The sequence below is a fragment of the Pithys albifrons genome, chromosome Z (assembly GCF_047495875.1).
Source record: "Pithys albifrons albifrons isolate INPA30051 chromosome Z, PitAlb_v1, whole genome shotgun sequence".
NCBI lineage: Eukaryota > Metazoa > Chordata > Aves > Passeriformes > Thamnophilidae > Pithys > Pithys albifrons.
In genome coordinates, this window is record NC_092497.1 from 27,328,972 (window position 1) to 27,344,415 (window position 15,444).

Sequence of the window (15,444 nt, forward strand, 5' to 3'; positions counted from 1 at the left end):
CATGTCTGACTGACATTTTGCCAAACACTCACAAGGGTGTTTGTATGGGACCAATTAAAGCCAATGCGACTCTTCCCCTTTGTTTCAATAGATTTCTTGAAAAGCTTAGAGAAAACCCTATATAACTTCAAACTAAACATTGGTGTAAGTAAAGAGTTCGACATTCAACACCCTGTTTTGAAAATAATTAGTCAGATTAAATAAAAAAGAAAAAGAGACCCAAATTCCTTTGACTATGTATCATAGCTTTTGTGCAAAAATACCTTTTAAGATCCCAGGTTTTCAGCAGTAAATTCTATTAGCCAAGATTTTATTCTATGAAACACTGTGAACTCATGTTTATTGTGTTTCAGACCCTTGGTTCCCTTAGGTGTGTAGCTGAGGCTCATATTCTTCAGTCCAAGAAGGATATCTTAAGCAAAAGTATTCCAAGAATGCAGGGAGAGGTGATACAGAAAACTTGAACTAAAAACCGGAACAAGTAAAACACGTAATTTTAAAACTCCAACAAGAAGTCTCTCATGTATGTAGCTGCTCAGATCTGCTCTGCTTCCCAGTGCTGTCCTCCTCGGGGGTCCACATCAGAGCTTGCTCTTTCCATACCTCATAGTCTGGTCAGTTTCCCACAGTAGGCATATTCCAAGAACCTTCAAATACAGACCATTTTGAGAGTTATCATTCAGTTACTATTTCATTAAGACAGAAAAATAAGGACTGCAGGGAAAATACAGATTAATTTGAAGGCCAGGAGGGAAGGGTGATCTAATAAAGAATTGTAGGAAGGCTTTCAGGTAAATGTTATAAAAACCTAACATCCCACTGTGTATTACTAATGAAAGGGAAAACTAGTTGTTCACGGAAGAGATAGCAAATATCTGTAACATCAGCCAAAAACATACAAAACCCCAGAGTCAAGGAGCAGGGACCAGGGCAAAAAGGTACTTAGACATTTATCTACAACTGTCATTGAAATCAAGAAGGTGGTAACAGTACATGTGTTCAGAAACTATTCATATAAAGAAAATTTGGAGCAGGAAAGTATGCTCTTGTGAAACTGTTCTATGCACCTAAAGAGATAAGCCTACATGTACATACAAAGATGGTACAGGTTTCATTTGCTTAAAGGTTCAGAAGTAGGGCAGAGACAAGTGTAAATTCACTTGAACTAAATTCACTTGAATTTCATCACAAATATGGTGACATTCTTACTAGATGGTTCATTTGTTTTCTGGCTTTCCTAGTAACATGGTAACTATGCCAATACCTCCAGTCTAGTCCAGTCCTGTCTGTTTAAAAGCTTGTCTATGTTTAATTTAAGCAAGTTCATTTGATCAAAACCATCCAGTAATTTCTGTGGATTTTTCAACTTTCTCTCAGAGATTTATTTTTTCACTTTGTAGATTAGACTGTACTTTTCTTTCTGGGAGAAAAAAAAAAGTTTTCTAAATCAAAGTAAGAACAAGCAAGTCTTTCATTAGCAAAAAGAACAGAAATAAATCCAGACTCACTAAAAAGCAGGCTGCAATCTTTTCTAATTATTTCCATAACCCTAGGAAAGCCACATTTCCCAAGAGAGCCTACAAGATTATCTTTGAATATTAAGAAACAAGTGAAAAATGTAGCAGATTTAGCAGGCAAATTAGAGAGACAGAGAGGACTGAGTACCTGGGAAAGAGACATACTTCATAATTCATTAGACTGGCTGTTATTTCTCACAATTTGAAAAAAAACATCCATCACTTTCCATTTCACAGGCACACAGGCAATTCAGAGAGTTTTACACCATAAATAATTCTATTAAAAAAAAAAAGAAAAAAAGTATTTCAAGTCCCTGATAACTATATGAGCAGTAGACTCTAACTATTTGGATGAAAATGTCTAATTTTGTCAGGCTACTATGAATGGTAGGAACTCATTTTCTAATCAAGAAATGCTGGACACTTGTCCTCTTAAAACATGGAGCTCCTGGGCTTCTGCAAAATTTCACTTGGAAACACTGTGATGACTTTGTCTCCACTTTAGAAAATGTGAACAGTTTTAAGAAGTTGATTTCTTTTCAATTGAATACTCATAGAAAATACTATAAATAATTTTTGCATTTCTTTTTCAAGAAGCTGTGATCCCAGTGAAGCCAGGCAGTCACACAACAACTGTGGCTGCTCTGAAGCAATATATTCGCACTTTCTGAGGGCTCAAATGTTCATATAATCTTTTTTTTATGGAATAGCTTATGAACTTTTTCCCTTCCTCTTGTTTTTGAATGAGACTTTGAAAAATTGGGACTGTCCACCACCTCACACAAAGATGGAGGGAGAACAGAAGTGGCAGTGAAAGAGCAGATTTCCAACACCATATCCTCCTCACTCTTTGGAGGATGCTGCTCCCATATGTGGTCCCTTATGCCCAAAAAACCTTCCCTATGAAGCTCCGAGCACATGCTGAAGCACTGGTAGAGAACTGGGCACTACTCTTTCACCATTAGACAAAACAGAAAAGATTTAACACGGTCTTAAAGTTTTTAAGCCCTGCTATAGCAACAGAGCAAATACTTATTGACCACAGGGAGAGGAAAGGGATTTGATATGATATTTCACTTCTTCCTTTGTGCTCAACAATACCCAACAGACTTCAGTAAAACAGTAAGGAGACCTAAACTTACATACACGCTCATGTAATAAGCTATTGCCTCTCTCCTGGCATGCATATAATAGTGTTTGTATATAAATGCCCCTCAAAGCTATGATAAATTTGAGCTTTCTAGTCACCATTAAATGATATTCTTTAATCTATTTCATAGGTGAACTATGAATGATGAACTTTTGAATTCCTAAATTTTGAAGGAATATGGAAGGAAGTTTGAGTCTTTGGCATTCTCATATTAAACATAATTAGCCAGGTAGATGCTGATTTTAAATGTCTCTGTTTTCTTTTTTATCTGTCTTTTTAGCATGTGTAGAGGCATCACTTTTCATATACCAAAAATTCATTGTAGCTGAAAAGATGTCTCACAAAAATTAAGGTGGGTATCTCTCTCTTCCCTTGTTTCGCACCTGATACACATGCATGTTAATTACAAGCAGAAAGCGCAATGACACTACATACTCCACAGCGTCTGCTCAGGCCTTAATTAATCCAACCTTCACACAGTCCCTATGGCAACAATGCTCAACAGACTACCCTGATTTGGAATATTCAATAAAGCATCTTACACTACATATTTTATTCAAATTACAGTTGCAGAACCAGTTCCATGTTGACAATGTAGTGTCAGTGCTGATGGAAATAGAATGGGTCCTTGCTCTACTTGACCCCTCTTCACATATTACCTCATTAAAATGCATAATGGTGTTCAAGCTAAGTCACACTAAAGCAGACATGCTCTTTTTCAAAGCCTGGAAAGAAGTCCATTACCACTATTTTATGTTTAAAACAAACTTTCAGGCTTCATAAAGTAAAAAAGTGTAAAGAATTTCCTTGGTGTTTTTTGTATCTCACTAGTTCTGCTATCTTGTCAGCTTAGGCTCTAACACATGTTTTGGCAAGGTGTGATCCTCATCGTTTAAATGTTAATGGAGGCTGGAGCAGGGAAGAACTGGTCATTTCAGTTGTTCGGTGGGCAAGGGATCCCCAGTCTCGGTTTTCATTTGAATCTACCTACATTGAAGGGGGCACTGGATTGCGTTCCTCCACTCTGATGGTGACAGGATCCCCTTCCAGGAATCAAAAGCTCCATCTGCCCCCATGAAGGCAGTCCTGATGGGCAAAGGTCAGGAGCAACACCTTGCCAAGCCAGCCTTTCCCATAGTCAGCATAACTCTGGAAAGCTGCTTAGATAGAACCAGGGACAGCTGTGGGAAGGGGCCAGCAGAGGACCTCTGTGCCCCTAGGCCAGGTTCCCTTAGTGAGACTAGAGCAGGGTGCTGCGTGGCTCCAGGATCACACCCACCAGTCAGCATCCTGTAAGCACAAAATTATCTGTTAAAAAACAAAATAAAACAAAAAAATAACAAAAAACCCCCACCAAAACAAAACAAGACAAAACAAACTGAACCAACCAAAACACCTTCAAGAAAACTCCTATGACAATTGACTTAAGTAGGGATTTGGATAGCACAGGGGGTGGGAAGCAGGCAGTTGCAGCTTCAGGCTGTGACTGAGCACCAGTGACAAGTTGATGGAGGGCACATTGACTTGGAAATCCTCTCAGTGTTTACATCTCATACACTGCCATATCTTTCCTCTGGATATTAAATTACAACTTTAAATGCTGACAACATACATACAGAGTTAAAAAGAATTATTTTGCTGTTGCATGCAGATAACTATGTTGGTCTGGAAGTATGCAAAAATTAAATGTTAATCTGAGTTCAGGGATAATCTAATTATTGCTTCCTTTTGAAGTAAGAGGAACAATATTTACTGAGTAAATTATGGACCTCTAAAGGTAAAGCTTGTTTTGAAGATTAAACAACACATGTATTAATTATTATAACCATATTTGACCATTGTTGCTTTGCAAAAATTTGAATTAATTTTGAATCTTCACAGAGTTGTTGGATTTCAGAAGGCAGTACTTCATTTTCTTCATATGACAACATAACAAAGAGTGTCAAATACATGAGAAGCTGACTGTGTGATATGTGTACTGCATAAATCCTCTGAAATACAGTATAAAATACCAGTTGTAGCATAGAGGTGGGCACTGCTGACAGCATAGGGAAACCATTCTCACCACCATGGGCCACATTTGTGGGCCAGCTCCTACACACTTACAGCTCCATCCCTGAGGAGAAAAGTTCTAGAACATCATGGTTTTGTACTGGGGGAGCAATGGTATAGCAATGGACACAGAGAGGCAAGATTCTCTCCAAGAGAGTTTAGCTGCTCTGGCAGGACCAGACAGTGTAATCACACTCTATTCCTCTGCCAGCTGTGGATTCTCAATTCATGAACAGCCTTCCTGCTACCTGACTGTGAAATCTTGCACCATATTAAACCCAGAAGTTCACATTCAGCTTTACTTTTATTACTAGAGCTATCTAGTAATGTAATTATAATCTAAATCCAAGTTAACAATTAATAACACATTACTTTATAATAATGCAACTTCACAGAATGTCTATATGATTTTTTTCATCAGTGACTCCATGAACACTGTACAAAAAAGCAGTTCCCACTATTTCTTCTGCTGTTTATTTCCCCAATCACTTATTTTTAAGTCTCTTTTCCTTTGTCTGACAGCTCATAATTTGACTTTGAAAAACATTGTGTAGAAGTGAATCATTTTGTCTGAGTCTTTCAAACTTGGATGCAGGTCTGCCTGTTCGAAATATCTGACATCCTTCAGAACTCTTTTATGTTCAGGCCCATCTCTGTAATCACCCCGGAAGAGCTGGCAGAAATGGCGGAAATAATAGACTGGAAACATATGAGCAATGTTTAGGGAAATGTTTCTGCTTATCAGAAGGCAACCATGAAATTAAGTGCTAAGCACTAGCTGAGTTATATTTAATTGAAATTATGGATGGAAGGATTGTATTCTGTTGTATTTCAGTTGTTCAGGTGTTCCCAGAAGGAAGAATATTTTGAGTTTGATGATTGCAAACCATGTTCTATTACTCGTGATCAGTATACTTGAGAAGCCTGTTGGAATCTCAGCAATCTCATGGGGGTTTTGGTTTGTGAGACTCCAACACATTCCTGCCTCCAGGACAAGCAAAAGTAACCAACCATTTACCAAAAAATTAAACCACTTCCCCTCTTTTTGGTGGTCCCATTCAGTGCTCATATCTTGTCCTCAAAAGCTGTTATCCTGTTCTCTTTGAAGAATTATGCTATAAGTTAAATGAAAACATCTGGAGTCAGAAATAGAAATTGAACTACTTCTGCTGTGCAAACTGTGATTTCCAGTAAAACAGCTGATGCACTATACCTCCTGTCAGTAACTACTTTGTGTGAAATATCCTTCAGCACTCAGCATTTATTTTATATGCCAAGAGAGGTTTCCCAAGGCTGCAACCTGCACACAACCATTCAACCTCAAGATAGGCACTGAAGGGATGAGAACTAGATAGAGGGGTGACCTGACTGATCCAGTGCCCCATCACTCTGCTGTGTGGCACAACAGGGTTGACATACAGCCAGCTCCCAGCATGACCTGAGGCATCAGCTTCAGTGACACTGAATGGCTTGGTCCTTCCAGATTACCAGGCTGCCAACATTGTTCAGCTGATGGCCAAGTATCAGTCCCAGAGCTGGAACCCTTCCCTCAGCAGCCATTGTTTCTCTTCAGGAGGAATAAGCCTTGTTGCTTGCCTGCAACATTAGCAAGCACCTGGAGTTTGTGAGGGAATTTACTTCCCATCATCTGTGGATCAGCCACAATCAAGCTGTCTCCTGTAACCTCAAGTTTCACCTCATGAGGGGAAAAGGAGGAGCAGGCACTAATCTCTTCTCTGTGGTGACCAGTGAGAGGTCCCAAGGGAATGGCCTGAAGTTGTCTCAGAGGAAGCCTGAGTTAGACATTAGAAAAAGACTCTTCACCCAGAGGGTGTTTGGTCACTAGAACAGGCTTCCCAGGCTTTCAAACCATCTCAAAGAAGAAAGAAAACCTTACTCACAAATATAGCTATGTGCCAGATTTTTCTGTTCACAGGGCATCCAGGAGCACTGCCAGATCTCAAAGCAAATGATTAACCTGAAGAGTGCTTCAAAGAAGGTCACACGTTAGCTTTGGATCCTCAAAATTCTAACTTCACCTGCAGCATTGACACTGTCCAGTCTTCACTCAGTTACAAGCTGTTTTGATAGTACTCAAGGATTAGGCACTGGGAGATAACTTCATGAAGTTTGTGTCACCTTGTCACTTGATCTGGTGGCCTGAACACAAGCTCAAAATCAGACCACATCTGGTCATGTGGAAATCTGCAACGGAAAACAATATCAGCAGAGGTAATTTCATCCCTAATACTTTCCTTTTCACTAAGAACTTGAGTATGTCACCCTGAAACCCAGCTCCTTAATTAAAAGCTGGAGAAAGGTGCCAGAGAATAAGAATGGTTACCCTCCACTGACTGGAAGCAGGAGATGTTCAGTCAGCACTATTATTTTGTCCTCTTGACTGCTTTGTATCTGGATTGGCCTTGCTTTAAGTTTATAGTTGACCTGTAATGGCTTGTTGTAGCATTCATTCAGGAATGCTGGGACAACTGTGTACATGTAGGAAATGAGGAAAATTTTAATTTCAGGTGAGGCATTACTTACTCTAACCAGAAGCAACACCAACTTTTTGCTTTTCTTACACTACTCAAAAGAAGCACAAGTAGGTCTACAGCTTGGCCTCAGCATCTTCAATGAGCTGGATACAGGGAATGCAAACGTACTGTTTGTTTACTTGCATAGGAGAGACAGGGACTCATGCTCGACAAGCCATCTTCAGTTCATGTGATTGTTTATCCATGCAGGGCTTTTTTGTTAGCAGTAGTAATAACCCGGGTGAGCAGAAGGTTCATGCCTCTGCATAGCTCCTGTAGTCATGTTTTGACAGTTTTATACAAATCCGGTAAGAAAGTTCCCTAGGATCTGTTAAGCAGTCTCCATTAGAGAAATTCTTTGTTTCAACTTGCATGCTTCACTGTCCCCTTTGTAAATATCTGATCCTTACTCTGTCTGGCACTGGAATAAAATATGTGGCATCTAACCAGTTCTCAAGATTATCAGTCAAACGAACAATAAATGGTGTGATAAATACTGACTTTTTTTCACTGAATAAAGAAGATTGTTCCAGGAAGGAGCTTAGAAACCTGTCATGGCAGGGGACACTCCTGCCTTCTCTACACCCAGAGCGCCTTCTAATGTTTCTTTTCTCCTTGTCTCTACCCAGGATTTTTCAAGACTCAAACTAGAATTTAGTGGGTGCTGCAGACCTTCCTATGGCAGAGGCCTTCTATATAAGGGGTGAGAACATCCTGATCTGAGCCTGAGCAAGTGAAGAGGAAAAAGCTTCTGCACAGGTGATCAATGGGATAAGAAACATAGCTCTCTGAAAATTTGGGAGCCAACTGTTGACATGTGTACAGCTACTGCCAACACTGCTCTGCATGCCAGTGAAAAACAATTACATTCCCAGATGAGGTACCTGGATCATTTCATTACCACAAAAGGCTCACAAAACCCTTGCAACTTCTCCCACAATCTGCTTAGTCTTTGACCTCCTGATACAAGACTAGTGGTCTACTCTCTGATGCACAGCAAAGGGTTGTATTGATGACAATATTTTAGACTGATGCCAAGAAGGCTATTCTTTGAGATTTTTCCTTTATTTTGAAGAAATTAAACACTCTGCTTGACATTAGCCTGCCAAAGGGAGCCTTTCTGCAAAATTCAAGCTATTGAATTCAGGCCATCTTCACAGTCCTATCTCAAAACCTGGCAGTGAGACAGAAAAACCTTTTTGGAGGTTCACATGTAGATGTCCTTATGATTATCAAGAATATTCACAGGTACTTTTGCAGTGCTTCTACATACAAGCCTTTGCTAAGGATGAGAAAACAACAAACATATCCATTTACCTTGGCAAAATGGCACAAATCAATTGCAATTCCAAAAGAAAGAGCAGAGATCCAGCCTGTTTCAGTATGCTAATGCTAATGCTAATGTTTCTACTTCTGTAATATAAACTGGGCACAGTGAAGGCTTTGGATGGGAAGAATTTGGGGTTGGAATTCTTTTCAAGTAGAATATTCATTGGAAGGTATCAAAGCAGTCTTGCTATTTCCCCATTTGTCATCAAACACGTAAGGAAAACTGCCTCATTTGCAACTCTCCATTGTGTTCAAAATTCAGTCAGAGCAAGCTGCACATGCTACTTACCACAGCTCAGCCTCTTTGCTTTTCTTTGAATGAATATCGTCAAGAAAACACAAATGTTTTTAGCAGAAATATGGAACATTACTACAGAGTTTGCACCTACTTGATTAAGAAGCAGTGAAAATCTTACTTTTTTAACCTAAATGGGTGGCATATAAATTAATGTAGCAAACAGGACACTCTAAACAAAATGATTCATTTTCCTTACATGAAAAACATTAACAGGTATTTTTCAATCACTTCAGTAAACAACCTTTGGGAAGTTTTGCTAAGAGCTTAATCTATATTTAATTTAATAATTTGAAAATAACATGGATGACCTGTGTGAAAAAACTCTTAAAAATGCAGCCGTGCTGTTTACCTTAATACTCAAACAGCAATTTCAAATGAAGCATTTGCTCTATTCTGGCCTCATTCTACAAATGACTGAATACAAAACTCCATTCTACTAATGACTGAATACATAAATCTAGGATTCTGGATTCAGCCCACTCTAACTCTAGCCCTTCATAAGTTCCTTCTTTCTCATTATTATAGACTTGCTGAAAAAAGATTTGTTGCCAGTTTGCCTCAAAAATATCTCAAAGTTGTTTGATATGACTGCTTTACTAGCAACAACAATGGAAAAAGTCTAGGTATTACAGTAAAGAAATCCTTCTTTTGTTAATAGATGGAAAGAAAAAAGATAAAAAAGAAGAAAAAAACAAAGAGAAAGCTCATTCCAGTGCCATAGGTATTTGTAGCCCCGGAACTGCTCCTTTAATTTAAGCACTGTAACGAATTACTAAATTAGACTCTGAGCTTTCACAGGCAAGATGCCTTGAAACGCATAGCAAAAAGAAAACACAATATATGGGATGAGTAAAAAACAAATAAGCCCACTTCAAAATAATGTAAAAAAGGTGAAGAGAATTTCTGAATATATTTTTCTAAATAACAAAGAAGAAAGAGCGTTAATATAGGCCTCATAATAACTGAAAGCACAGCCTGCTAAAATGGTAGAGTCTCACTGGGGCTGCATTTGAATTCTGCTAAGTATTAAGAAATGCCTAAATAATGGACAGAGTTCAGTGGTGCATAATACATGTTGTTATAAAGAGCACCTGCCGAGACCACACTGGCCTATACTTTAAGCATTTTCTACAATTAAAATACCTAAATCTAGAGACCACCCATTTCCTGCCTTTGCCTTCCTCAAGCACTAGAAGCTTTACTGTAAACACAGGTGAGCAAAATAAGATACTGCCTGATGCTAGGGGACTTAAAGATTTGCACAACAGCTGAAGGCCTGGCCAGCTGCTTTTCAACTCCCAGCCCTTCAATTAAAACTGATGAGAGAAGCAGTACCCTCTCTTCCTCTCCCAGTGGCAAGATGCTTACTCAGTAATTCCCACACCAGACTGGGACAGCAGCTATCCATCCAGCAGCTTGGATTTGACAGTAACCAGTACGAGATGTTTCAGCCAAGGCATAATAAAATGCAGAGAGAATAACCGTGGAGAAAACGACTCATTTTTTCCCAATTTCTCACAGGTCCCTGGGCAATGTACAAATCCTGGGACATACAGCATCCGAAGAACTTGGTCTGGCTAGAAATTTGCCAAAAAACTGTTCAGATGGCAACCCTGAATTCATTGCTGACTGGTAAAATAGAAAGGCCATGGACTGTCCTTACTGCAGGACCCTTAAGAGAAGTTGGATCCACATTTCAATTTTAGTCTAATAGTGAAAAGTAAAGAAGGTAAAACAACTCTAGGAACTCTAAAAGGTTTTTTTCTCTTATAAGGAGATGTATTAGGAGATGCAAGAGTGCAGTCAGGTTAGCAGGACTCTTGGCAGTTGGACACAGACGCTGGAAAATAGATCTACAGAGTCAATCTTTGCCTGATGACACCAGCACACCAATTGTTACCATCAGGTCCTGCTCATCAAGAAAATCAGGCACTCAATTGTTCACCCAAGATACCAACTGAACAGCCAATCTGCTACTCCAATAAGATGCAGTTCAGAAAGCTCTGCTTTTGAGTATTCTCCATAACACACCCATCTCTGGGAGTGAATCTTTTGCATCAGGAAACCCTTGCTGACAAACACACACCATCTAAAATCTCTGCTCCCTTCAAAAGATTTTGCACAGCTCAAGAGTTAGGGTAAAATGGAAACCGTATGACACATGGGGTTTACCCAGACAAATGAGCAGGAGCAATCCTGCACTTCTCTGCTCCACAGGCAGGGTAGATGTGAGGCAACTCTGATTCAGGATCTGTGCAGCCACATCCCTGCTGTGCTTATGTCAATCCCATCAGCCACACTAAGCGGCAATAGGCATATCCTTGTTTTACAAGCAGAGATACATGGAGCACAGCTTTGGCTGTCCTGGACCAAGACAGATATATTTGCAGCAGAGCTGAATGCAAACAAAGCTTAGATATTATTTATTTTTTCATTTTCCTCCTGTTTTCTTATTTCTTTGGAGGATCTTACAATGAGTTGAAGTTACAGTTTTGCAGAAATGCACAGAACATTTATTCAATTTGACAGAAGTACAGAAATATTTCTGAAAGAGAAAAAGACATGAAACAGGTCCTGGTTTCCCATTGCCTAACACACAGACAAACCCATGAACCTTAAAACAGAAAGCTAGCTGGATCCTACGTGGGATAGCAGTGGAGTTTCAGAAGGGTTCACTTAACTAGAAGCCTATATTTCCCCACTTTCTTTTCCTTTGATGAGTGAGATGGTTTCATCTGGTAGTTTTTAATGCCTAAGGGCACTTACTGAAATGAGGTATAATACAGAAACAAACTGATGTACTGCATATGTGCACAGCAACTGGCACTAATACCAAAGTGCTGATAGCCTTTGGGACATGAACAAACACTTACAGTTATGCAATTATGTTGAGACCATTAAAACCATCCTCTGTTGAGCAGTTCCTGAGCCAAGGGATAAAGAAAATGGTCCAACAGTTAAGAGAGCATGGCACATTTCAGTGAAGACTACAGCCATCATTCTGACGTTTCTGTCTGCTCATACTACAACTGTTAGAAGGTTACTGATAAACACCCTCAAATCTCAATTAGCCAGCTCATCTCTCTTAGCTTGTCCTTTTAAAAAGAGGGCTCCTGAGAAAATCAATACTAGCTTTCACAGTTCTTGGTGGCTTCTTTGCAATTGCAAAATACTGTGTTTCCCCTGTTACCCATTGCTTCTTACAAAGCATTTGAAATCATGTCATATATTAAAGATTATATAACAAAGGCTTCAAAATAACTTAATTGCTGTATTTCTCGAGGGGGAAAATACATTTAATACTAAATACTATGCTTAAAGCCAGTTGGTGATACAGAAAGCATCTATAGATATTTAGAAAAGCAAACATGGTTATATTTCCAAAGTGCTACTGAGATTAGAAAACAAGCCATCAGAGGTAAACAATCTTCTCCTCTACTCTGCCTTCACTTTCTGTGTCCTGCAGGCTCTCAGGCTGATGGTTCAGCAGCAGTGCATCTACCTGTGATGACTGGATGGATCCCCAGTTTGGAATGTTTGTTTGGGCACTCTGGGTCTATGATGTGTTCATATCTGTAACACACAAGAGAAGGACATGTGACAATGCATCTTCTGCCATGCCTGTGCCATCACAAAGAGAGAATTCTGAATTTTTCATTAGATAATTTTCTAGTTTGCTGCATTTGTCTAGAAAGGAATACACCACTTGACTACAGGTTATACTACAGCCTGGTGAGAGGTGCCTTACACAAGTTTAATGAAATCTGTTCAAGTCTGTGCACTGTCACACAAAGGATGTTCACTGTCACTATTTTTACAATAACAATAATCATCATCATCATTAAAAGAGTATAGCCATACTTTACTGAACATACAAAATAATAGAAAGGCATAAATGAGGTCAAAGTTGGGCTGCAGGGAAACATACAGCACATAATCAGTACCTTTTTTAGTAATAATAATACAACTGTAAAATTAATACAGTTTTCATTATTACACAGAACTTTATTTGCAAGCCTTTATTTAAGAGATGCAAAAGAATCAACTGAGCAAACCCAGTCAAAAGTCTACATGGCTGGCACTTGCATTCTGATGCATAACTGTTTCCCTTTTCCTATCAAGTTAACTGTGCTTATTTGCACAAACTACCTACTCTGTTCTTGTCTCAATCCTTTAGATGTGATGTGGAGAGAATACTTGCACCCAAGCATTATTTCACATGGATCTTCATTTGCTATCTTTACAATTTTCTTCCACAAATGCAGAGAATCAGGTACTTGTTTTCCAGCATTGAGCAATGAAGACTTTTGTGATGATTTGTGTACAGCTTAAAAAGCTGAGTGACAGAACTACGGTTGGGTTTCATCCTTAGTCAGCATTCTGCAGCACTTCAGGCCCTTAGAAACTACATCTTAGTAGTTAGCTTTTCTACATCTGTATTTCTTCAAAGTAATTTTATCATAAAAACAAGCTGCATAACAAGGAAATGTGTATCCTCATGTACAGTGATGAGAAAATTCTGTGATGGACAGGCTGCAATACTTTTCACTGTAATCTTGGCCTGACCGACCTCTGCTATTATCCCAGGAGGGTTAAATTTTCATTATTCCCTCTCAAATAAGGACTCTCCAGGAAGGGGAGGAACCTTGGAATCCCTCCCATGGCATGGTAACACCAGATACAAACAAATCCAGAAATGGGGTCATTTGAGCCTTGATCATGAAGAGGTAAAAAATGTCAAGCCTGCTCTGCTCCCTATTTTTCTTCACACGTATGTGCAATGAAAATCTATTATGAAGAACTTATTTGGGTTTTTACACACCATGTCACTCTGACAAGTGGCAACTTAAAATGACACCTGCCCACATTTGGCATACACCTGACACATGTGGCTTTCACCAGTCTTGTTTGCTGATGCAGGAGCTTAAGTCAAAGCAAGCTTACCAGCAACCTGAAAAGCCTGGGTTCCCCAGCTGCTCCCTGCCACGGCATGTCTGAGCAGTCTGAGATGATTATGTGATGAGCATGTGGGAACACACTGTATCGCTGCCTCTGCCTTCAGCATCTTCACCTCTTTGATACTCATACAACCAGGGAGAGCAAACATGTTTTGGTGCTTCATCTCCCAGTGTAAGCTACATGTATACTATTCGTGCTGTCAAGGCTGCAGGGTCAGTGGCAGGGGCAAAGTATTTACAAACAAGCATAGCAGGATGGCACAGGGCGTTATGAAATTTAATCTCTAATTGTCTTTTTTCTACTGTTTTATATTGGATTTAACATATCAAATTTCAATTTTGATGAAAATCCAGAGTAAGTCTTGACTTCAGGGGAGTTATTTGCAATAGAGAATGCAGTAGTACTTGACTTCCTAACTGACTTGAACAGTCCTGATTTTTTAAAGATGACTTCTACATTTCTTTGGTTTTCATAGTCGTATTAGAAAAAGACTACAAGTAGAAGCAACAAAAGAAAGCAGACGTACATCTGCCTTTATGAAAACTGGATACATTGGGTTGGTTTATTTATGTTTTAAAAAGGGCCCTACTTGTGCAAGATCCTCAACTTCTAAACACTTATATTTTGGGTTAATTTTACCCACATTAATATTCCTTTTAAGTCCTGTGAGTCTATTCACCTTACCAAAATTATGTGCATAGAATACCTGACAGTGAACACTTATTTGAAAGATCTGTTTCCAAAGTTTATGAAGTACATAATTGGAGAAGCCGAATAACAAATTTGAAAAAACACAGAAAAGGGAAACACCTTACATGCAGTTATTTTCCACCATCAAAACTAAAACAGCAATTGCTTCACCAATTAAAAGAGTAGCTGTTTTCAAGTAATTTTTCTAACTGTTACAACTCTAAGCAGCACAGCTGAGCAGTGGAAACCATCTGCATTCTGGAAAAACAAATCTGATTCTGTCGCTATCAAAATAAATTATTTTTCACTCCTTTACGTCCTTTTTTATTTCTGTTTGTTTGGGGAGGGGGTGGGGGTGTTGGTGGGTTTTTTTATTTGTTTTTTGATTTTTTTTTAATTATTATTCTGTTGCATCTAGAGAATCTGAACAGCAGGAGAGCACCCAGGAGGTGAGAACACAGCTGCTGCTGGGGTGACAAGTGGCTTCAGGCTGGAAAGGTTGTGCTTAATCCAACTGAAGAGGGAAGGAGCTGGGTTTGGATGCATTTCATGTGGCACCCAACACTGACTCTGCCTACTAAAAGCACAATGTGTCCCCAAGGCCACTACACTCAGACCGCCATCAGGGACTCTGCCCAGTGCGATGCTGGAAGCAGCTGAGCCAGGAGACGGTATCACAGGCAGCAGTGTGATGTGCCTTGAGAAGTGGTGTAAGGACTACTAGAAATGGTAATAACAGTCTCAGATGAAGAGATAGTGAGGAATAGGGACTGAACCACCAGCCAGCACTGGTTCTTGTAAAGTAGAGCACTGATAGCAGCCAAGAAGCCTTCCCTGAGCTATCTAGTGCAGCATCTGGTACAGCTGCTGTCTACTACAGTACTCTGGGACCTGAGGATGCTCAGTAAAAATAAA

General features: G+C 39.4%; 1 protein-coding gene across 5 annotated transcripts in view; it reads right to left on the bottom strand.

Moving 5' to 3' along the window:
* Positions 1 to 347: 347 nt before the first annotated feature.
* The window catches only part of ARHGEF28 (Rho guanine nucleotide exchange factor 28), an 81,149-nt gene continuing 66,052 nt past the window's right edge, over positions 348 to 15,444 (bottom strand). For 2 of the 5 annotated variants that reach the window (XM_071581020.1, XM_071581019.1), the window contains exon 27: positions 348 to 647. In XM_071581020.1, coding sequence (XP_071437121.1) covers positions 582 to 647 — 66 coding nt within the window. In that variant the 3' untranslated portion in view covers positions 348 to 581. Of the gene's footprint in view, positions 648 to 12,340; positions 12,454 to 15,444 lie in introns of those variants that run through there. The other 3 variants (XM_071581024.1, XM_071581022.1, XM_071581025.1) reach the window with 3 other exon arrangements.